The sequence below is a fragment of the Cervus canadensis genome, chromosome 3 (assembly GCF_019320065.1).
Source record: "Cervus canadensis isolate Bull #8, Minnesota chromosome 3, ASM1932006v1, whole genome shotgun sequence".
NCBI classification, from domain to species: Eukaryota; Metazoa; Chordata; class Mammalia; order Artiodactyla; family Cervidae; genus Cervus; species Cervus canadensis.
Window position 1 is genome coordinate 94,196,630 of NC_057388.1, and position 24,091 is coordinate 94,220,720.

The 24,091-nt window shown below is 44.5% G+C and overlaps 1 protein-coding gene across 1 annotated transcript; it reads right to left on the bottom strand.

Moving 5' to 3' along the window:
• Nucleotides 1–3,176: 3,176 nt before the first annotated feature.
• FAM180A (family with sequence similarity 180 member A) lies at nt 3,177–18,022 on the bottom strand. Its single transcript, XM_043463798.1, has 3 exons — nt 17,682–18,022; nt 5,660–5,760; nt 3,177–4,150 (listed from the first exon to the last, which is right to left on the bottom strand). The coding sequence occupies exons 1-3, from the start codon at nt 17,755–17,757 to the stop codon at nt 3,758–3,760; spliced, it is 570 nt and encodes a 189-aa protein (XP_043319733.1). The 5' UTR covers nt 17,758–18,022; the 3' UTR covers nt 3,177–3,757.
• Between the last annotated feature and the right edge of the window lie 6,069 nt (nt 18,023–24,091).

Here is a 24,091-nt window from a genome sequence, read left to right on the forward strand (position 1 = left end):
TGTGCATGTAGTTAACTGTTCTGTACTGTATTCCTAGAAATGGTTCGGTTCGAATGGTAAATTTCATATGACATGCTTTATAACCACAATAAAAAAAAAAAAAGAAAGATATTAAAATGGATTAGGGAAGTAAGGAGCGCCATTTAGTGCCCTGCTTCCCAGGTGGCCCTAATGGTAAAGAACTCGCCTGCCAATGCAGGAGACACAAGAGATGTGGGTTCGATCCCTGGGTCCAAAAGATCTCCTGGAGGAGGGCATGGTAACCCACTCCAGTATTCTTGCCTGGAGAATCCCATGGACAGAGGAACCTGGTGGTCTGCAGTCCATGAAGTCTCAAAGAGTCAGACATAACTGAAGAGACTTAACATGCATGCATACCTTGTGGAAATATCTTCTGATTCACTACTTTTGTGATTCTCCTTTAGTTAGATTCCAGGTGAGATGACAGAGTAATGGAAGTTTCAGCCTATAGATGTTATTCAGTGTCTCTGGAGGGACACCAGAGGTAGCCATGAGAATGCCAACTATAGAAGAAACTTCCAGGGTTTTTAGATGCTACAGTGACCCAGCATCTAGTAATGGCAGAAGGGTTCCATTGAGTCACAGGCAAGTTTCCACTGATGTCACACTCTGAATTATTCTTTGAGCGAATGTGACAAAATGTGTCTGGGTTATGACTGTAGCGTGTACAGTGTGGCATTCATGAGGCAAAATGGGAGAATCCATGGTTGTCCATGCTACTCCTTCACTGCTCTCTGGGCAAAGAGTCGAGATTTGGGGGGGGGGGTGGTGTTGAGCAGAATATTTGATTTTGTTTATGAATGAAGTCATTGCTGTAAAACTTTTTGTGGGCAAACAATTTGTATTCAGACTAAAATAGTGTTTAAATATCTAGTATAACTGGCTTCCCTGGTGGCTCAGTGGTAAAGAATCCACCTGAAATGCAGGAGCTGCAGGAGGTGTGGCTTTGATCCTTGGGTTGGGAAGATCCCCTGAAAGAAGGCATGGCAACCCACTCCAGTATTCTTGCCTGGATAATCCCATGGACAGAGGAGCCTGTAGGGTTACTGTCCATAGGGTTGCAAAGAGTCAGACACGACTGAAATGACTGAACACGCACACATCTAGTAACAAAAATGAAAATGTCATTTGTCTTTAAAAAGGTTGTGCCCTTCTTGTTCCTTTTTTTTGTTTGTTTGTTTCAGTTGACTGCCACGTAAATTTGGACTCGATTTATCAGTACAAAAGTGCCTTTAATTTGTTTGTGGCAGGGTGAATGAATGAACCGTCACTGTTATCACCAGTCCTGAGGACAACCCTCTCCTATTCCGGGATCGTCTTCCCTTGGGAGCAGCTGTGTGTACCCTCACATGGTGCTCAGGGATACCAAGTGTGGGCCTTTCTGCTTGGTGACTAGAGGAAAGCTCGTAGATCCATTCTGATAGGCATGGAGCCCCAGAGCAGATGCAGGACTCTGACTGTCAGACTATTACCCAGTGTCCAGAGACTGAGGCCTCAGCTGATCCCCTCCCCAACCCTCATGCAGGCAAAGCCCCAACACTGAAGGTAGGCTGTGAGGCTAATCTGCTTTCTGGGCAATCCCAAACTTGTGTGTACCTTTGTTTTGCCTTTGTTTTAATCAGACAGCAATCCCTGAAAGAGACTGAGCATCAGAGAGAGCCAGGCAGAGACAGTGAGAGGTTAGCCTGAAGAAATCAAGATGTGCCTTGAGGATTGAATGTAGAGATATCAGAATCGGACCTAAAGACAGCGCAGCAGAGACACCGATGAACACAGAGATAAGCGGAGTGATGATGTCAAAGAGAACATGTGATCTTAGAAAGAAATTGAGTAGAAACAGTATATATCAGAGTCTGTATCTGAGGGGTGTACAAGAGAGGTATAACTGGGGAATGAGAACCAGAGAGACTGGCTGGTTAGTCTTCTGAGCCTGAGAGCATGAGGATGCAAAGTAAGACTTTTATTTGATGATAAATACCTATTTCTTCATCCTGATATTTCTTCAAAAGATTCTGCAGCTTGTGCTGCTAGGTAAGGCTCCCTTATTCAAAGATTTTAAAGAGGTTGAGACCAGCATTCATCATCATTAAACGACAATTGTTAAAAACCCATTTCAGAATCAGATGTAGCTCAGTGAGTCCTCGCTTATTCAAAGATTGGACTTCTTGCAATTTTAGCCTCTCAAACCCAGTCATAAACCTTGGAGAAACTGGAAACATCTCTGAGCTGGTGAGGAATCTTAATTAGAACTGAGGTGATTTACTCCTGGCAGGGACTTTCATGGATTAACTCTTCTTTAACATAGAATGCTAAAAAGACTTGCTCTCTTATCTTTCAGGCCAAGGCCAGTTAGAAAGAACAAATTGCAAAGGTCAAGTTATGTTGGTAGCAGAGGAAAGTGCACTCTTATAGCCTGACTCTGAGGAAGGCTGCAGAAATATACCAGATTCAGAGTTAACAAAGCCTGGGAAATTTCAGGGTTGATACAAGCAGCCCAGCAGACTGGACAATGCAGGTCCAGGTGTCTCCCCTTGTAACATTTCATAGTTAGTTAAATTTGAGAAGCAGAGGGATCTTAGATCTTATCTAACTCCTACACTAGGATGTCTCCAAGATACTAAATAAAAATGTAAGACATTTCATATGTATAGTTTAAAATATATCAAGTCGATAATTCTGAAATGAAAGATTTGGCATTTGAAGGGGTAAATTTTTGTCATCTGAAAATCACTTTTATTTGGTGCACTTAATTCTCTGAGGATGCTCAATAATTTTAGCATTAGAATAGACAGACCAGGGCATGGGTGCCACCTCTCTTGTCAGGATGACCCTCTCTGCATTAGCTTGGCTTCTCTGTTCAAAAGGCAAGGCATAACAGTAGCATTTCTGTGGGCCTCCTTCATATTTCTCCGCTAAATTAGACTAGCCTTCAGGAAAGAAGAAGCTTGGTATATATGTCATAACTGATCTTCTGACTGATTCTTCTTGGGGACTTTTGAAAAAGTTGAGAAGTAGGCCCTTAGTTAACAACGTATTTATTTGGCTATGGCTCTAGTTTCTTTAGGGCTTCCCAGATGGTGCCAGCAGTAAAGAACCCGCCTGCCAATGCAGGAGACACAGGAAAGGCAGGTTCAAATCCCTGGGTCTGGAAGATCCCCTGAAGGAGGGCTGGCAACCCAGTCCAGTAATTTTGCCTGGAGAATCCTGTGGACAGAGGAGCCTGGAGAGTTACAGTCCATGGGATCACAGAGTCGGACATGACTAAAGTGACTTGGCACACACCCATACTAGTTTCTTGATATCTTATTACAGAACTTTGGAAAGACGTTCATTCAATCCAGCACCCTGATCTCTTAGGACCAAAGAACTCTGTTCCCTCCTCCACCTTCCTGCCATGCCCAAACTTCTATGATGCCTCTCCTGTCTCTTTCCTCACTCCTGGGTGTTTGTGTCATGGGCAGCCAGTGTTAAAGCATATGTTGCTGTTGCTCCTGCTAGACTGCTGCAATTCACCAGGCCAACCATTCACCCTCTGGAGGCATCTTGAATTACCATCGCAGCCCTTTTTTCCATCCCAGGTCACATTATGGTATAAATCACCATCTTTTGCTTATCAAGAAGTTACAAGGGGCAAAGAGCAGCAGGGTTCCTTATTTGATCTCTGCAGCTCTGAGTTGGCAATGTGTGTTCTGTGGCTGGTCTCTGTAAATGGAGTAGAGAATGAGGAGTTTCTGGATTACTGTGTGCTGGTCCCCGCTCCATGGCCCTGGTGCGGGTCAGTTCCTCGGGGAGATGCTCTCGGACCTGAGGACCGCATCAAGTCATGCCTCAAGGCACGGAAGAGGCTGAGAAGGGACTGGGCCCAGACGTCCTTCTGATACCCTTGGGACAAGGCTGTGCGGTAGGCCGTGTAGGCTAGAGTCAGTGCTGTCCTTTCAAAGTCCTCTTTCTTGAGGATGCCTGGGCGGCTGGAGAGGATGGCACTCAGCCGCCGGATGTCGGGGATGCTCTTGGGGATCACGTCATTGCAGACAGCCCGGAAGTCTGAAGCCTTCCGCAGGGAGGCCAGCTCCTCGTCCTTGATGGAGATCTTCAGGTCAGGGCTGATCTCAAGTTCAGCCAGCAGGAACTGAGGAGAAACACGGGATGTGGAAAGGCATGAGGCACCCATGGTCATTGAGGACATTGCATTACCAGATTCATGATTACATGTGTTCATGTAAGGGAGGCGGCTCACAAACAGCTTCAGAATCAAGAGACCTGGGGCCCAGGTCTGACTTTCCCACTGTGTAACCCTGGATGAGTTACTTCACTTCTCTCAGCCTCGTTTTATCCCTCTGTGAAGTGGTTAACAACAACAACACTTCACTGGGAGAGTGTGAGGAGTAAATAAGACAAATATGGGTGGCATCTAACACCGTGCCTGGTTCAAACCACTGTTAGGTGACTCTGTTGTTTCCACTGTCCCAAGTCACCCCCTTCTCGCCTTTCTCCCTCCTGCCAACCAAAAATCTTCTACAGCACAAACTGGCTATTTTCGATACTTTAAAATCAGAACCTGGGTATTTGAAGGATGCAGAGAATTGTGCTAGGAATTAAGTGGGCTACAGAGAGCTGTCCTCATTTGTTACCTGTTCTTTAAGGATGGGGTAAGGTCTGTCATTTGCACCCCCTGCTCTGTGCCCGGCTCATATCAGGAATCTAATAAGTCCTGACTCTTCCCTCTGGCTCTAGCGTTCCCCAGCTCTGACCCATTTTCCATGCTACTGTCTGTTATCTTCCTAAAGCAGATCTGTTCCTCAGACTCCCATGTTCATAACTTGGCAAAGGCTATGCATTTTCCAGTTTGTTTCCCGAGGCAGGGTTTGAAATCTGCCGCCTGGCTCAGCCACTTGGCTGTGGCAGGCTGTCTGCTTCTCAGCCAGACAGTTGTAGTCCTGGAGGACCTCAAGGCAGGAGGAAGACTTGGGTGATCACTGGAGCCCCTTGTCTAACAGCTGAGGAGACATGGGTCCAGAGAGACACCGTGGCTTATGTAAGGTCACGTGGCCGACGGGTGGCAGAAGCAGAGCTAACGCTCAGATCTCGAGCCTGCATTTTCACCGCTGAACCAGGCCACAGGGCCTTGGGAAATTCACTGTGGTCTGGAGAAGAGGGGTCATCGTGCCAGAGGTGTGAAAGGCAGAGGAAGAGCCTTTGGGGTGGCCCCAGACTAGAAAATGGGGCTCTCCCTGTGTGAGGTTACCGAAACTCAGTGCCACTCAGACACCAGGTGTGGCATCATCTGGGCACTGCTGACCCATCCTGGCTTAAAGCCCTGGTGGGGGCAGACTGCCCTCTTCTGCTGCTTGGGTGCTGGTAGGGGCACCTCCGAGCCAAGTCTAAATCTCTAATTTGCCTCCACTGAATTCCTAATGTCGTCCGTCCCTGGGATGACAGGTGGGACAGGAGAGGGGTACAAAGACCACTAGCCTTTGAGGTGGGCAGGATGCTGGGACCTCCACACAGAAGTCTAGTCTGGTTCCCCAGGCAGCAGAGGCCACCCACTGTCAGGGGCTCAGGTCACTCCTCCAAAAACCACAGAGAAGGGGCAATGCCTGCTCCGTGACTTGGGTTGCTCACTCTGCCCTCTGCCTACCTCATAGAGCAGCTCTACTTCCTCCAGGGAGCTCTGCAGGATGGGGTTCAAGGGCAGCGATGAGGATCTCTTTGGCCGGTGGGCGGCAGGGAAGAGCACGGCTGCAAGAAATTAAGAGTGAGCTTGAGGGCTTGCTGTGTGCACTGGCTTTTCCCCGCGGGTGAACTCCAAGGTCAGCCAGCCACTCTTGAAAGTGACTCCGATTGGTGGTGGATGCAGAGGGGGAGAGTGACAGACCGCCCTGGTGTGTCCCAGAGAGTCCCAGGCATATCAGGGGTTACTATTTCACACCAATGATTCCAAACCTGGCTTCTCATCAGAATCATTTCAGAAAGTTTTGAAAAATACGTATGTTTAAGGAGTATGAATCCTCATGGGCCTTTATGTTAGAACAAAAACATTTATAATAGTTATGACATAGGAGCAACCTGAGTGTTCATTGACAGATGAATGGATAAAGAAGAAGTGGTACGTATACATAAACAATGGGATGTTACTCAGATATCAAAAAGAATGAAATAATGCCATTTGCCGCAACATGGGTGCACCCAGAGATGATCACCCTAAGGAAAGTAAGTCAGAGGAAAACAAATACATGATATCCCTTATATGTGGAATCTAAAATAAAATGAAACTTATTTACAAAATGGAAATAGACTCACAAACAGAGAAAACAAACCTATGGTTACCAAAGGTGGTGGGGGGGGGTAATAAATTAGGCATTTGGGATTAGTAGAGGCAAACTATTATATATAGAATAGATAAGCAACAGGGACCTATTGAATAGCACAGGGAACTATACCCAATATCTTGTAATAACGTGTAACGGAAAAGGATCTATAAACAGAATCTTGATGTGTATAACTGAGTCACTTGGATGTACACCTGAAACTAACACATTAGAAATCAACTATATTTCAATACAAATAAAAAAAAGAGATGAGCAAACCATTGACCACCACCTCCCCCAATTCAACAAACAACTCCCTAATGCTACTGTTCCCTACTAACACTGCACATTTCAGCACTCTATCAGAATGAAGTGTACTGGTTTATGCTTATTGACAACCCTTTGAATCAGAGACTCAGACATCTGGCTTGTTCCCCTGCCACCTGGAGGAGAGCTGCCAGGAATCTAAGCACAGGAGATGAAGTGTAGGAAGAGAGCCGCGCAGACCCTGACGCTGGCTCTGGGGGTGTGTGGTGTCAAGGGCTTGACTCAGAAACGCATTTGCTATAAAATCAGTGACTTGACACAGAAGTTCCTCAGGGGCTGCATAGAGATGTAGTGGCTGGGAGAAGATGGGCAAGCTGCTAGAGGCAGACAGGACCAAGAATTAGGAGCTGACGGAGGACACGAGAAAGAGAAGACAGAATATTATAGGAATTGTTGTTGTTGTTTAGTCACTAAGTTGTGTCCAACTCTTTGTGACCCCATGGATTATACCCTGCCAGGCTCCTCTGTTCATGGCATTTCCCAGGCAAGAATATTGGAGTGTGTTGCCGTTTCCTTCTCCAGGGGATCTTACTGACCCAGGGATCGAACCCATGTTTCCTGCATTGGCAGCTGAATCCTTTACCACTGAGCCACACGAGAAGCCCACTGTAGGAACAGTCATTAGAAATTGCACTTCTCCTGGGCCCACCAGCCTAGAAGCAGGTGGCCCCATCCACTGCCACAGCCCCTCCATGTCCCAAGACATGGTGCAGAAAGGATTGGCAAGCCCACTGTCAGCTGTAAGAAAAATGGGCCACTTCTTTGAGACACTTGGTTGTGATCTACCAGAAGCCTGGGCAAGTAGCTATAAAAACTGGTGAGACTTCAAGGGAAGGTTCATTCCCTGAAGTTGTGCAAAGCACAATTTGCATAATTGTACATGATCACTCAGTTTCTTGACTATGGTGACCTTGGACCACCAGGGAAGGGTCCAGTGATGTCCAGAGTGCAATGTTGAAGAAGGGAACTGCAGAAGCATTTAGAAGGATTTCTATCAGAAGTGATAACAGTGAAACATCTTTGATGTAAAGGACATTTCCTGAAAAGCTCACTGGTGGGAACCTAACCTCCTGGAAAAACTGCCTGGCTATAGAATTGCTGTAACACTGCCATCTCTGTAATTCATTTATTATCTAGCCCACAAGTTCCTCAGGGGCTTGGATAAGAACGCTTTCAGATTTCTGTCTGCCCAGCGGAGAACCTGGCAGGCTTTCAGGGTGCACACAAGTTGCAGATGTTGGCAGACTAAATCCCTACGTTGAAGGGGACCTTGACGGGCAGAAGGACAGCCCTCCTTCCCCAGACCACCTTGGGGGACAGAGCCTACGAACTCCAGAGCAGTAGTTCCTCACCCAGAATTTTAGCAGAATTTGTTCTCTTTGACAGAAAAGTGCCCCTTTCCCACAGAATCATAGATCTTAGGGGCTGAGTGAGCCTCTGCTCACTTGAGGCCCCTGCCTGTGGTCTCAGGTGGAGCCAAAGAGGGCAAGGCATCTACTCCTCATGTTTGTAATCTTGACCCCACGTGAGGGTCACCCAGGGCACCTGGAGAAGTTCTGATTGAAGTGACTAGTGATTGGGATAGTCAACTTTTTGAAAGCTTTCTAGGTGCTTCGAATGGCAGCCTGGGTTGTGAATCAGAGGGTGCTTGACCAAAAGCTGTGTAGAAGGAACTGGCCAGGCTGAGTGGCCACTCCCAGTTTAGCCCGGGGCTTCTCAACCTTGACCATGTTGTAGAATCACCTGGGAGCTTTAAAGACCTAAATGCCCAAAACTGCCTCCCAGGCATCTCTGGGGTGGATGGATGTAGGCGATGGGACTCCTGACAGCTCCCAGGTATTACAAAAGGTAGGCAGGGTCTGTAACCACTGTGTTATCCAGACCCACTGCCAAGCAGTGGGTGCGCTGCTAGAGTTGAGAGTTGCTTCCCATCTGACAGGGCCTTATGCGGGCATCTGAAGAGATGAAAGATACATCCTAAAGGAAATCAGTCCTGAATATTCATTGGAAGGATTGATGCTGAAGCTGAAACTCCAATACTGGCCACCTGATTCTCCAAGCCAGGCTTCAGCAATATGTGAACCATGAACGTCCAGATGTTCAAGCTGGTTTTAGAAAAGGCAGAGGAACCAGAAATCAAATTGCCAACATCTGCTGGATCATTGAGAAAGCAAGAGAGTTCCAGAAAAACATCTATTTCTGCTTTATTGACTATGCCAAAGCCTTCGACTGTGTGGATCACAATAAACTGTGGAAAATTCTGAAAAGAGATAGGAATACCAGACCACCTGACCTGCCTCTTGAGAAACCTGTATGCAGGTCAGGAAGCAACAGTTAGAACTGGACATGGAACAACAGACTGGTTCCAAATAGGAAAAGTACATCATGAGAAACACTGGGCTGGAAGAAGCACAAGCTGGAATCAAGATTGCCAGGAGAAATATCAATAACCTCAGATATGCAGATGACACCACCCTTATGGCAGAAAGTGAAGAACAAAAGAGCCTCTTGATGAAAGTGAAAGAGGAGAGTGAAAAAGTTGGCTTAAAGCTCAACATTCAGAAAACTAAGGCATCCGGTCCCATCACCTCATGGCAAATAGATGGGGAAACAGTGGAAACAGTGGTGGGCTTTATTTTTCTGGGCTCCAAAATCCCTGCAGATGGTGATTGCAGCCATGAAATTAAAAGACGCTTACTCCTTGGAAGGAAAGTTTTGACCAACCTAGACAGCATATTGAAAAGCAGAGACATTACTTTGCCATCAAAGGTCTGTATAGTCAAGGCTATGTTTTTTCCAGTAGTCACATATGGATGTGAGAGTTGGACTATAAAGAAAACTGAGCGCCAAAGAATTGATGCCTTTGAACTGTGGTGTTGGAGAAGACTCTTGAGAGTCCCTTGGACTGCAAGGAGATCCAACCAGCCCATCCTTAAGGAGATCAGTCCTGGGTGTTCATCGGAAGGACTGATGTTGAAGCTGAAGCTCCAATACTTTGGCCATCTGAGGTGAAGAGCTCACCGGAAAAGACCCTGATCCTGGGAAAGATTGAGGGCAGGAGGAGAAGGGGATGACAGAGGATGAGATGGTTGAATGGCATCACCGACTTGATGGACATGGATTTGGGTGGACTCTGGGAGTTGGTGATGGACAGAGAGGCCTGGTGTGCTGAGGTTCATGGGGTCACAAAGAGTCGGACATGACTGAGCAACTGAACTGAACTGAACTGATGTGAAGAACTGATTCATTTGAAAAGACCCTGATGCTGGAAAAGATTGAAGGTGGGAGGAGAAGGGGACAACAGAGGATGAGATGGATGGATGGCGTCACTGGCTCAATGTGCATGAGTTTGAGTAAACTCTGGGAGTTGGTGATGGACAGGGAGGCCTGGTGTGCTGCGGTCAATGGTGTCACAAAGAGTTGGACACGACTGAGCGACTGAACTGAACTGAAGAGAGCAAGACCCTTGTGTCCTAGGATACAGAGATGGAGGCACAAGGAGGGGTGCGCTTTCCTTGGCGGGAGGAGGAACAGATGTGGGCTATGTCTTCTTCTGACCGTGAAACCCCTTTTCAAGGTAAGATCTGAGAGCAACTTCTTTATGTCTTCTCTGTGATTGTGAAATGAAAAGTCTTGTTCTCTTTAAAAAAAAAAAAAAAATCATTTGGCAGCAGGGGAAGAGCCAAGAAGGGAACAAGGTCCCAGCATGGGCCCTGAAGTTATTCAGACCTGCACTTTCTTCACTCAATTGTTTCCCCGGGAACAGTCACTTCCTTTAAGGTGCAGACACGCTGGTAGACCACTAATTCTCAAGAACTGGGAAGAAAAGGCTTCCTGATGAAAGCAGTATTTAATAATGGAAACACTGTTTCCAGTAGCCCTTGTTCTCAAAATTTTTAAAATAATAACAGTTCAGGGAAGATTGTTAGAAATAAGGTCAGCCTCTGGATGGGGCTGGTTATTGCTTCAGAAAGTCTGTGTGGGGAGCACAGGAATCTCAAAGATGGACACTCCCCCCTTCCTCCCATCCCCACCTCTACACGTACGCCTCGGGTTGCTGTGGCTGCTTGACGGTGCGGGTGGGGCAGGGGGCTTTTTGTACCTTGTGAGCTAAGGGTTCACATTCCATTTTATAGATGAAGAAACTTGGAGGCTAAGAAACTTGCCTTTGGCCACCCAACTGGTTTGTAATAAGGCCTGAGATTAAAATCCAGGTCTCATGGGCTTCAAAACCCAACACTGCTATATTTAAAATAGATAACCAACAAGGACCTATTGTATAGCACAGGGAACTCTGCTCACTACTCTGTAAGAACCTAAATAGGAAAAAAAAGTTGAAGAATAGATCCATGTGTATGTATAACTGAATTACTTTGCTGTGTACCTGAAGCTAATAAAACACTGTTAACCAACTCTACTCAATACAAACTAAAAATTAATAATAACAAATTAAAACCAACAACCAGGTGAACAAAAACTCCTCCAATCTCACTGACGCGGTGTGTGTGTGAGCTAGTGTGTGTGTGTCTGTGCTAGACGCTCAATCATGTCTGACTCTTGTCAATCCCTTGGATTGTAGGCCACCAGGCTCCTCCATCCATGGAATTCTCCAGGCAAGAATACTGGAGTGGGTAGCCATTCCCTTCTCCAGGGGATCTTCTGACCCAGGAATTGAACCCAGGTCTCCTGCATTGCAGGCAGATCTTGGTCTGAGTCACCAGAGGAGTCCTACAGGAAGGATACATGTAGTTAATTAGAAATGAATGAATGCATATGGTGTAAAACATACTCTTAAATGAATCACACATATTTTTAAAACAAATCTCTAACTTTGATTTATAATGTGTTATGCAAAGTTATTTCCCTGGGCTCCAAAATCACTGCAAACAGTGACTGCAGTCATGAATTTAAAAGACGCTCCCTGGAAGGAAAGCTGTGACAGACCTAGGCAGCATATTCAAAAACAGAGATATCACTTTGCCAACAAAGGTAAGTATAGTCAAAGCTGTGGCTTTTCCAGTAGTCATGTACGGATGTGAGTTGGACCATAAAGAAGGCTGAGCGCCAAAGAAGTGATGCTTTTGAACTGTGGTGTTAGAGAAGACTCTTGAGAGTCCCTTGTACTGCAAGGAGGTCAAACTAATCAATCCTAAAGGAAATCAGTCCTGAATATTCACTGAAGGACTGATGCTGAAGCTGAAGCTCCAATACTTTGGCCACCTGATGTGAAGAGCTGACTCATTGGAAAAGATCCTTACCCTGGGAGACATTGAAGGCAGGTGGAGAAGCAGGTGGCAGAGGGTGAGATGGTTAGATGGCATCACTGACTCAATGGACGTGGATTTGAGCAAACTCCCGGAGATAATGAAGGACAGGGAAGCCTGGTGTGCTACAGTCCATGCGGTCTCAAAGAGTCAGACACAACTGAGCGATTGAACACCAACATTCTCAGGAGGGGCCTGAAATGCTGCCTGACCATTACTCACGTTTCCTGATTCCTCTCATTCTATTTCAGCATGAAATAGATGACTCCACACCTCCTCCTTTCTCCTGATACCAGTTACCCACCTCTTGCCCAGACCTCTGACATCCCTTCTATTATTGTTTCCCTGCTCTCATTTAGAGCTTTGGACCAGGTCTCCAATAAAGACTCACTCACCTTTCCACCTTTCTCTCCCACATCATTAGTTTTCCCTTCTCTACTGATTTTTCAAACTGGCATGAAAACACATTGCTGCTTGCTGCTCCTTAAAAAAAAAAATCCTCCCTTGCCGGCCGCTCTTACTCCTCATTCATCTCTTTGTATTGCTGACTCCTGGCCTCAGCCTGTGTCAGGATGCATGACTCCTCTCTCCTCACCACCGTGACATCTGTACTGATCGTCCGCTTTGTATTTCCAGGTCAGACTTCTAGATACCCAGCTGCCTACAGGAATCTCCTTTTGGATTTGTAACAGTCGTCTTTCCTGATCCCTGACCCCATGCCAGTCCCCACCACCCCTCGCACCTGTTCCTACTCTCCTGATTTATCTGCTGTCTTTCCATCTCTCACAGCTGCCCAAGCCAAAACCTGGGAGTCATGAGTCATCCTTGCCTTTTCTCTTTCACATTTCACACCCATCCAATCAGCAAATCTTGTTGGCTTTACCTTCAGAACATACCTGGGATCTGGCTACTTCTTACCACATCCCTGCTAACCTCCAGGTATCTAAACCTTGAACATTTCTCCTAATGGTGCTTCTGCTTCCATCCTTGGCTGCCATCATCATCATCCTCATTGCATTCTTTTTTTTTGACCATGCCACGCAGGGAGGCATCTTAGTTTGCCTACCAGGCATGGAACCCATGCTCCCTGCAATGGAAGCGCCGAGTCTTAACCACTGGAAGGAAGTCCCCCTCATTGTATTCTTAACAAAGCAACTAGAGCAATTCTGTGAAAACATACGTTCCATGATATCAATCTTCTGCTGTGACTTCTGTGACTTCCCATCTCCCTGAGAGTAAAAGCCAAAGATCTTCAGATGTAGGAAATGGCAGCCCATTCCAGTATTCTTGCCTGGAAAATTCCGTGGACAGAAGAGCCTGGTGGGCTTCTGTCCGTGGGGTTGCAAAGAGTCAGACATGACTAAGCAAAATGGGCACACACACATAAATATATGTATTCTTTTTCATTGTAGGTTATACAAGATGTTGAATATGGTTCCTTGTGCTATACAGTAAGTCGTTGTTTTTATCTATTTTATACATAGTAGTTTGTATCTGCTAATCCCAAATTTTTAATTCATCCCTCTCCCACCCACTTTCTCCTTTAGTAACTGCATGCTTGTTTTCTGTGTCTGTTTCTGTTTTGTAAACCAGTTCATTTGTATCATATTTTAGAGTCCACATATAAGTCGTATCATATGATATTTGTCTTTCTCTGTCTGACTTCACTTAGTACAATAACCTCTAGCTACATCCATGTTGTTGCAAATGGCATTATTTCATTTTTATGGCTGAGTAGTATTCCATTGTATACATGTACCATATCTTCTTTATCCATTTTCTGTCGGACATCTAGGTTGCTTCCATGTCTTGGCTATTATTGTGAATAATGCTGCTATGAACATTGAGGTGCATTATTTTTTGGAACTAGAGTTTTCTTCAGATATGTACTCAGAGGTGGGATTGCTGGATCATATGGTAGCTCTATTTTCAATTTTTTGAGGAAGCTCCATACTGTTCTCCATTATTCTGCACTAACTTACATTCCTACCAACAGTGAAGAAGGGTTCCCTTTTCTTTACACCAGAGAAGCTACTTTTAATTATTTCAGTCAAGGCTGGCACCTGTCTTGCTCTCTATGCCTTAGCTCCTTCAAGCTTTCTTGCCCAGATGTGCAGGCAGAAGCATGCCTAACGGGAGAGCCTATTTTTGCTTTGATCCTGATCTCGTTGACTTTTATAACCTGTGACAGAAATCTCTTCTCCCCTCCCATCTCTCAAATAGGTTAAAAAAGCAAACAAACAGAATGGTATTAAGACTATGGCTTCTGGGTAACCGTGTACAGCATCTGTGCCAAAGACCTTGTTGGAAAGGACTCAAAAGAGACCATATCAAGCCAAAATAAAACCATATTTCTAATGAATCAGTTGAAGCAACTCTATGGAAACAGCCATGGGCGTGGAAAGGAAAAGCCCTCATTTATAACAGATCTTTTGCCAAATCCTACTGATGTCATTTACTTTTTGGCTCCTGGGCCAGCCCTTCAGACAGCGGTCCCCAACCTTTTTGGTACCACGGATTGGTTTCGTGGAAGACAATTTTTTCAGGGACTGGGGAGGGGGATGGTTTCAAGATGATTCAAGTGCATTTCATTTAATGTGCACTTTATTTCTATTATTACATCAGCTCCACCTCAGATCATCAGGCATTAGTTGGGGGGTGGCTGGGAACCCTTGCCTTTATTAACATAGTGCCATTCTGAAGAAGCCAGAATCTCAGTCCCTTGTGCTGGGCGTCTTCCTGGAGCGCTTCTCAAAGGGCTGCTGTGAGTCGGCTCCCCTTGGCCAGAATATGCCACCGCCCAGGGGGAGCCCCACTGCCCAGAGGGAGCCCCACCGCCCAGGGGGAGCCAGGGGATGCTGGGAGCACCTGGAAGGGAAGGACAGCAAGGCTCTGCTGCTAGAAACAGCGCGGGAGTGAGGTCGAGCTCTAGGCTTTCAATGGAGGGATCTGGGGCGTGCTCACTTCTTCCCATCCTCCAGTTTTCCTACCTGTTAGTGTTCAGAATAGCAGCTGCCTAAACGCAGAGATGTGCAGCAGACAAAGTGGCTACTCAATCATGCTGGACCAGTGAGTCAGTCCCTACCGGGGGCCCTTCCCTCCACGGAACATTCATGATTGAAAACACACAAAACACTGAACTGGACACCTGAAAATGACACCGAGGAACCATCTTCCTTACGAAACTACTTTTAAAAGAAATAACATGTATATGGAATAAAAATTAAATATTTATAGGAATTCATGCATGCATTTCTTTCTGTTTTTTAAGACTGGCTAGGTTCCCTGCAGTCCCTCAAGTGATGCAAGGGTGGGCCAGGTGTGTCCACTTCCAGGAGGCCTCACTAACCACAGGTGAGTCATTTAATCTTAATCCAGCCGGTGAGGCTGGAGCAGCCATGCTGGCCCAGGGAGCTGCCTCCCAGGGCGGAATCCTAGACAGCGCGTCCAAGGGAGAGGCAGGGAGAATGGTAGGGGAAAAAAGATGTCCTGCCGCAGGGCGAATTCCTGTTGGGTTTATTTCTCCACTTTCACCCGTGGAGCCAGGCGGAGGGGGAGGGTGGAGGCCGGGGTGGTGCTGCGGAGCAGGGGCTGGAGGACTTTGTAGGGAGAGTTCGCCCTCCGACTCTTTCCATAGGGAATTCTTCTCAATTAGGCCTGGCGGTGGAGGCAGGGGTGGGGCTGGGCTAAGGATGAAGGTGAAAGGGATAGTTTAAACGTTTGGAAAAATTGGTTTTCCTTTGGGTGTGACTCCCATCCCATCTTAAAAAAATGACAACTGTGGATTCTTTTCACAATTAGACAAAATGTTAAAAATGAATAAAAAAAAATCAACCACGTGGAAGACTTGATGATGGTTGGAAGGGCTCCCATATCATTTGTTGGCTCTGAACGCTGACATGAGCCGCTAATCCAGCACTTAGTATCAGCGGCCTGATGGAGGCCTCTATTTCAGCTATGTTGGCTTTCTGTCTTTATATAGATCGTTATTGATATGGGGGGTGGGCAGACCTTCCCCAGGGAGGAGTGGGTAGCGGGCCAGAGCAGCTGCCCTCAGGATGTTGCTGTAGAACCCACAGGTTTTCTGTTGAGAACCTCACACTTTCTTTAATGAAATTTTTCTAAATGGTGGGTAATAGTTGACCTTGATTTAACTCCTCATTATTTAGGAAGTGTTTTATTTACATTTTTGAATATGACCCTCACATGACAATGCCATGAGGGTCACTTTTTGTTATTAATATGTTATCTGTTCATGAACTAAAGCTCAGAGAGGTCAAGAGACTTGCCAGACATCACACAGCCAATTAGAGGCAGAACTTAAAATTTTTGAGTTCCTTGCAGGGTAGGTAGTTCATGATGCAGTTATTGTATTTACAAGACTTGTAAAAAAAAAAAAAAATTGAACCATCTCATTTGGCTTTCTAACAGCCTGTGTGTTAGGAAGAATGGATTTTATCATCCTTTTTTAATAGGCAAATTAAGGAAGGCCCCAGTTTCACACAGGGGTAAGCGGCAGAATACAACACCGAGGTCTCTTTGCTCTGTGCTTCCAGGTATTACCCCCCAAATTTGTGCACATGATGAGCAGGGAAGTGTGTGTGTGTGATGTTCACTGGAAAAAAAAGGGAAAATGCTTCATTAATTATTTGTCCCTGGGCAAGAATCATTTCATAGCCCAGTATAGAGAATTGGCAAGTCCCTAATCTCAGGTTTACAAGTGAGGGAGTAAGAACCCTAAGAAGTGCCTTGACTTTTGCTTTCCCCCATATCAGATCCACCTGCTCCACGCTGCTCTGTGCCCCAGCTGGCTGCTGCCTTCTTCCCTGACTGTCTCCTTGAGAACCAGGCAGGGGCTCATCCCCTTGCTGCTATGCCGCCTTCACCCCACTTTGGATCTCTGGGAATACCAGCGAACCTGACTTCTTTTTCCAGTTCTTTCCAGGACAGAGATCTCATTGACTTTAGGCAGCAGAAAGATTTCAGTTCAGATCGGCATGCAGCGGTCAGCGCTATGGGTCCCTCGCTTCCTAAGTGATAAACCTTAGTGGACTGGAGATGCTGCCAGTGTCTGCCCACGGGAGCCAGAAAAAGATGCCAGCCCAGCTCTGACGGGCTGCGTCCCGAGGGGAAGGAAGTCGTCCGTGGGGAGAAGCCTTACTGGGCTTCTTCCTTTCCGGGGGAGGCTGGCTGGGGTGGTAGCAGCCGGGCGGACACGAGGTTGCTGAGGGGATTACTATTCCTCTTCTGTTGCTGGGCCAGCTCTCTCCAGCTGGAAAGGTGTGACCACTCCTGCTCGGGAAGCAGTGTGGAGCCCTCCACGTGGACACGCCACGTCCCCCAGGGGTCAGAAGTCTGGCCGGCCAGCACCCCCAGAGCCATCATATTAGCATCAGCCCTGGGCACCTGCTCTCTGCATGCCCTGCCCAGCTGGTAGCAGCCTGGGGGGCACTCGTGGGAGTTTGTCCACCTTCTACGAAGCAAAGATGACCTTCTCCCCAGCCTGTCAGGAAGGGATGCTCTCTGCACTCTCCACCTCAACCCTGTTTTCTCAGCAGCTTTGATTTTTTTGGGTGTCATTTCCCCCATCACCTTCTAACACCTTCTAGCCTGTTGAGAAGCATAAAGTGTTTGACAGAGAGGAGATCAAAGGAGGGCACAGGGCTTCTAATTTCCTTCTGTTCCCTCTACCCCTCCAGATTCCTAATGATATTCAAGAAAGAATCATAAGCATCAAGCAAATAAAGGAAAGGCAACTCACCCCTGGTCCACCTGTGAGACAGAGTGGCCTGAGCATCAGAATACAACAGCAGAAGCAGCAACGTCTTCCAACACATCTTTTCCTCCAAAAAGGTGAGACGTCGCCCTCGAACCCAAGGGGACCCCAGGAGCCACAGGTATGCCTGTCCTGGTCCTCCCAGGGCGGTGGTGAGGTTCTTACCACCCCTCCGTCTTCAGACGTGCAGAGATGCCCTCTCCTGCCTCCCAAGGGTGGAGTGGAGGTTACTCCTGGGGAGGACAGGAGTGGGACCTCTGTTACTCCTACTCTCTCTGGGATTGGGGCACTGGGCTTCCACAGAGAGACTCTGTTTTTGAGCACATCTGGAGTGACTCACGGGGCATGTGATCTCTTTGGCAGTGGGGCGGATAAATATAATTTCTGTTCTTGAGTTCCATGTGTTGGATGCACCCACTGGAATTTTTCTTTAACAAACAGACTCGCGGAACTTGTTAGAGAGCCCGGCAAAGAGCTGGCTGCTGTCCCTGTACACACACACACACACACACACACACACACACACACTCTCACACCAGCGCCAGGGGCGAGAGCCACAGCGCGAGCCGGGAGACTTGCCTGGCAGACACCAGCACTGACTGAACCCAGAGCTGTGTTCAGAAAAGCAGAGTCATTGTGGCGTCTGGGCTGAGTGTCCGCTGTTACCCTTGTGTGGAGCTAGCCCTCGTGAGGAGCAGGAGAGCTGCTGTGATGTGCAGGTATTGTAGGGGCAGGTGATGATCCAGGGGCCCATAGGTGACCCCATTTGCATTCAGGACACCTCGATTTCTGGACTGTCTACACATGGTCCCAAACCACTTTGATTCTCCCAAGCAAAATAGTAGTGTTTTTCCATGATCACACTTTTGGCATTTGATTAATTTTTATTGAGATATACTTGACATAACACTGTATAAATAAGTTTGAGGTGTACAGCCCATTGAGTATTTTTTTTTCCCCTTTGGTTTCACCGGGTCTTCACTGCTTTGTGGGCTTTCTCTAGTTGCGGTGCCTGGTCTTCTCATTGTGGTGGCTTCTCTTGTCGTGGAGCACAGGCCCAGCAGCTGTGACACACGGGCTTTGGTTAACCTCAGCATGTGGAATCTTCCCGGATCAGGGATCGAGCCCATATCCCTTGCATCGGCAAATGGATCACCTATTCACTGTACCACCACGGAAGTCCTCCAATGTGTTGATTTGATATGCTTCTCTTTTGCAATATGATTGCCCCCATAGCCATAGCGAACAACTCCATTATGTCGCTGAGTCATCATTTCTTTTTTTGTGGTGAGAACATTTAAGATCTGTGACCATTAAAAACAATTTTTTTAAAAAGTTTATTTTTGGTTTGCACTGGGTCTTGGTTGTTGTACAAAGGCTTTCTCTAGTTGTGGCGCATGGGCTTAGTGGCCCTGCCCCCTGTGGGATCTTCCCAGACCAGGGATCGAACTGGTGTCTCCTGCTTTGCAGGCTAACCATTAACCACTAGACCACCAGGGAACCTCTCCACAACCATTTGGAAAGTCCTGCCACAGACACCTTGATTTTGTCGAGTACCACGTTCTTACCTTCTCTGAAATTATAGACGTGTGATGCGAAAGCCCGCAGGACATTTTTTTTAAAGAAATTTTCTAAATAGACTCTAATGGAAGTTGCAAACAAATATCTATTTCACTGAACTATTCCCAAGCTTTGAATTTTTAAAAAATATTCTAATAACCATCAAGAAGGTGATATGAAAACAATTCAAGAATTTTAAAACCCCAGTTTTGAATGAGTTTTTCAAAATTACTGTTATGTACAAGTTGTTAGGTAAATTGCAGATTTTTTTAAAATTGAGATATTATTAATTGGTTGTTTTGATCTTTATTTTAAAACCAAATGTATGTCTTCTCATACACTTAAATTTGTAAGAGTCATTCTGTTTCTAGTAGTTTGGGTTTTTTTAATTGTTAGACTCTTTGTTTGGTAACAGAAACTAGAGTCAATAGTTTCTGACCACTGAGGTCAGAAAAGGCAGAATTCATAGAACTCTACCTTCTAATACCTATGACAGTATTACCACTCTTGATGTCTTATAGATATAAAACTCATCTACTCAACTGCACTGTAAGCTAATGTTAAAACTTTACTTTCTTTAAACAGTCTTTTTTTTTTTTTTCCTTCTTAGAAGTTTCTTTGGGAGTTTGTCTTCTAAGAAATGGATAAAGCCACATTCTTAAAGCATTTGAACTATAGGGTAAGCACTGAACAAACTGCTTTGGAGTAAACAGCTAATCCTAAAAGAGAGAGGAAGCAAGCCATGTGGATTTTTCTCTCTTTAAGGTCTTAGATTTCATGAACTTATATTTGGGATTGCATCAAGAACTCAGGGAACAATACTTTAAGTCATCTTCCTGAAATACTGTAGGGCTCTTTAAAAATTTGAAATGTACAAAATATGTGACCTTATTTATTTGTTGTATATTTAGAGCCATAATGGGATTTTTATTTCTACATTTTTAATGAATTTACTTTTCTGGGGAAAGGGCCTTGCTTTTAGAGTTAAAAACCTCTTTTAACTTACAGAAGAGTTATTATTTGCTTGTTTGTTTAATGTGGGTCAACATTTCCATGCTTCTATTCCTCGGTACCTTGAATCTGATCGTAAGAATTTCTTACTGTAATAAGAACTGGCATGCCTTCTGAGGTAAAGGAGCACCAAATAGGGTTTTCCAATCAGTCTCAAGACTAGAACATTATAGAACAGTAAACATTTTGAATAACTTTTTTCCCCAGATAAAATCCCTGCTTCTAGCCTACTTCAGCCAGGAATTGGTTGGTGAAGAACTTTGTGTGTGGGACACAAACAGACCTTATCACAGCCACCTATTTGTTTTTGTGGAAGGGTAATTAGATCACAAAAATCCACTCTGCTGTATTCCAGCAAAGTCAAGTCCATCAGTTTTTTTATAAGAGGTATCACAGCAAAATCAAACACTACCTTATGGGCAGGAACAAAAGGCAAAGCAAACTGCTAACGAAAGCTCTATTATCAGAAATTCCTGATTTCCCCCCGGAAAAGAATTAATTTTAATCCCTCCCTATAGTTATATTTAAAAACATTTGATATCTGCTGTCATACCTTCCATAATCATTTTTCTCCAGTGCAGACAGTACTAAACTCAACTATTTATGCAGCATTGACTTTAACACTTAAAACTGTAGATAGGCCTAGGTTAAGATCATAAATAAACTAAGCACCTGTGGTGTGTTTATGTGATATGCTTTAAGTTATTCAAGGCTTTTGCCATCAGAACTGAACACCAAGCGTATTTCTCAAACAGATGGCTTACCATATGATCACATATGTTGTATTTTTATCTTTATTTTTTACATTATGAAAAGTATAGGTTAATTTGTTTATTTCTTATAAATCTGTATTTATATGTATATAAAGTGCTGTACAATGAGTGTAAATATGACTTCTGGAAAGTTTTAGACTACATTTAGAATCCCTTTAAAATCAAAATGCTGCTCAAATGAAAGTTAATTTAATATCTAGGTGCTTACTTTTTGTTTTACTGAACTTATAAGACTGGAAAAAAAAATCAACACAAGTAGAGTTACCTTAAATTTATATATTTGTGCAGCAGATTATTTTTGTAGACTAGAGTGGGAATTTAACTGGCAATTTATAATATAGCTTACAGCTTTTAAAAAACTTTTAAAGAGATTAAATTTAAACTATTAAATATTTAGATTTTGCTTTCAGACTTTATAATAGGACGCCTTAAAATCATGTTATATATTTTATAGGCATTTAATTCCTAGTTCATTAAAAGTCTGGTTGTTAAATTCATTTGATTTCTTAAGAACAGTTATTTAAATTAGTTTTAGGAAATAGGATCTTCATTTCAAGGAAAGAGAATCAAGTTTGCCGTTTTGATAATGTTACCCTTAGAAAGGGAAAATGTGAATAATAAAACCTACATTGTTCTATTTTGCTTTCTTCTGCTTTTTAGAAGCCTGAACTCTTAAGCTCAAATTTGTAAGGGGAGAAAAGTGGATGGGGAGGGTAGAACCAACCACAGTATTTATTTTTCTAAAACTTAATAAACCCAGATTTAAAAAAAAAATTATATTTATTTATTTTTAATTGATTGATGATTGCTTTACAGTATTGGTTTGATTTCTGCCATATATCAACATGAATTAGCCATAGGTGTAGCTGATCTCACCCCATGGGTTTCCAAGCTGTGGAGGTGGTGCCCAAGGTGAATGGATGACTGGAGAGGACTCCTCTTTGTTTTAATCAGAAGGGCTTTTTAAAAAAATCTGTTAGAGGAAGTTGCTTGAAAAAGGAAACGTAGCTCTGTAACTTTTGAAAAACACTGGTCTTTCTAACATTCAGACTAGCTATTGGGTACTTTGTTCCAGCCTTGGTGCTAGATGCTCTTCTTGTATTTATTGATTTAATGCTCACACAGCAGACTGTGAGGTCGATCTAGAGCTGCCCTCTCCAATCGAAATAGAATTTGAAAATCAAATGTAATTCAAAATGTTCTAGTAGTCATGCTGAGAAAGTACATAGGAAATCAATTGTCATAATACATTTTATTTAACCCAATATATCTAAAATATTATCATTTCTATGTGTAATAAACACAAGTTTAAGAAGATATTTTATATTCCTTTTTCATACCAAGTCTTTGAAAGCCAATGTATATTTCACACTTTTGGCACATTTCAGTTCAGCTCAGTCACATTTCAAGTAATAGTTCACAGGTGGCCAGTGGCTACTGCATTGGGCAGTGCAGGGCTGGAAGGTGAGAGGCAGATAACTGTGGTCACCATGATATACATTACATCCCAGAACTGATTTATCTTATAACTGAAAGTTTGTACCTTTTGACCACCTTCACCCATTACTCCCCTCTCCCCCAGCTCTGGCAACCACCAGTCTGTTTTCTGTTTCTGTGACCTTGGTTTTTTTAGATTCCACGTATAAGTGAGATCATATGGTATTTGTCATTCTTTGACATTTCACGTAGTGCCCTCAGGGTCCACCCATGTTGTGGCAAATGGTATGATCTCCTTCTTTTTAATGGCCGAATAACATTCCACTGTGTATATACACACCACATTTTCTTTATCCATCTGTTTGTTGATTGCCACTTAGGTTGTTTCTATGGTTATTGTAAATAATGCTGCAGTGAGCATGGGGGTGCAGACATCTTTTTGAGACAGTGATTTCCTTTCTTCAGATATATCCCCAGAAATGCGATTGCTGGATCATATGGTAGTTCTATTTTTAACTTTTTGAGGGTCCTCCAAACTGTTTTCTGTAGTGGCTGAACCACTTTTTATTTCCACCAACTCAGACTACCTTTTCTCTACATCCTCATCAATACTTTTGATCACTGTCTCTTTGATGATGACCATTGTAACAGATATGAAGAGATATCTTGTGGTTTTGATTTCCATTTCCCTGACAGTTGGTGATGTTGAGCACCTTTTTATGGATCTGTTGGTCATTTGTACTTCTTTGGGAAAAGATCTGTTTATTTCCTATGCCCATTTTTTAATCAGGTTGTTTGTTTTTTCACTATTGAGTTGTATGGACTCTATATATTATGGATATCAACCCCTTATCAGATACACTATTTGCAAATACCTTCTCCAGATCATTCTGTAGATTACCTTTTCATTTTGTTGATGGTTTCCTTTTCTGTTCAGTGTACATCCTTTTTAAATCTTCAAAACTTGCCCAAAGGACCAGGCACAGACTGGGTGCTCCAAAGTTGCCCGTTGAATATTTGTTGATTGATGCTGAAGCTGAAAAAGCTTCCACTCCTCCCATTGTCTTGCCAAGAGAACTTCCGTAAGCGAGGAGGTTTCTGAGGAGGGAAGATGGACAGGAACTGGCCTGGCCACCGGGAAACCAGAATAGGAATCACGGTCTTGGCCTCCAGTCCTGGACTTTCTCATCTGCAGATGGGACTCATCAAATGATCACCTACTATCACTAGGATGAGGATTAGCTTTTGGATCTGGGCTGGGAACAAATGCGTTTATAACTCTCTTTGTTTTGTAAGATGATGAGCCAGGCCTTCTCTCCCACCACTTTGCCCAGCAGCAGGAGGTGAATGTGCACAATTTCTCTAGGAGCCTGACTGAAGTCTTGGGAAATCCTGGCCCAATGCACTGATTTTTTTCTCTCTTCATGTGTTTCTTGTTCTTGCTGCCATTGCATGCACACCGGTTAAACCTGGCAAGTGAATGCAAACACCGCCTTTTATAACAACACAGCAAACCCACAACAATGGAGTTTCCCAGAGCTATTGATTATGTATAAAAAAACTTTTTTTGAGGGGGGGGATGTTTTACTAAAAAACAACAGTGTTCAAGTGTGT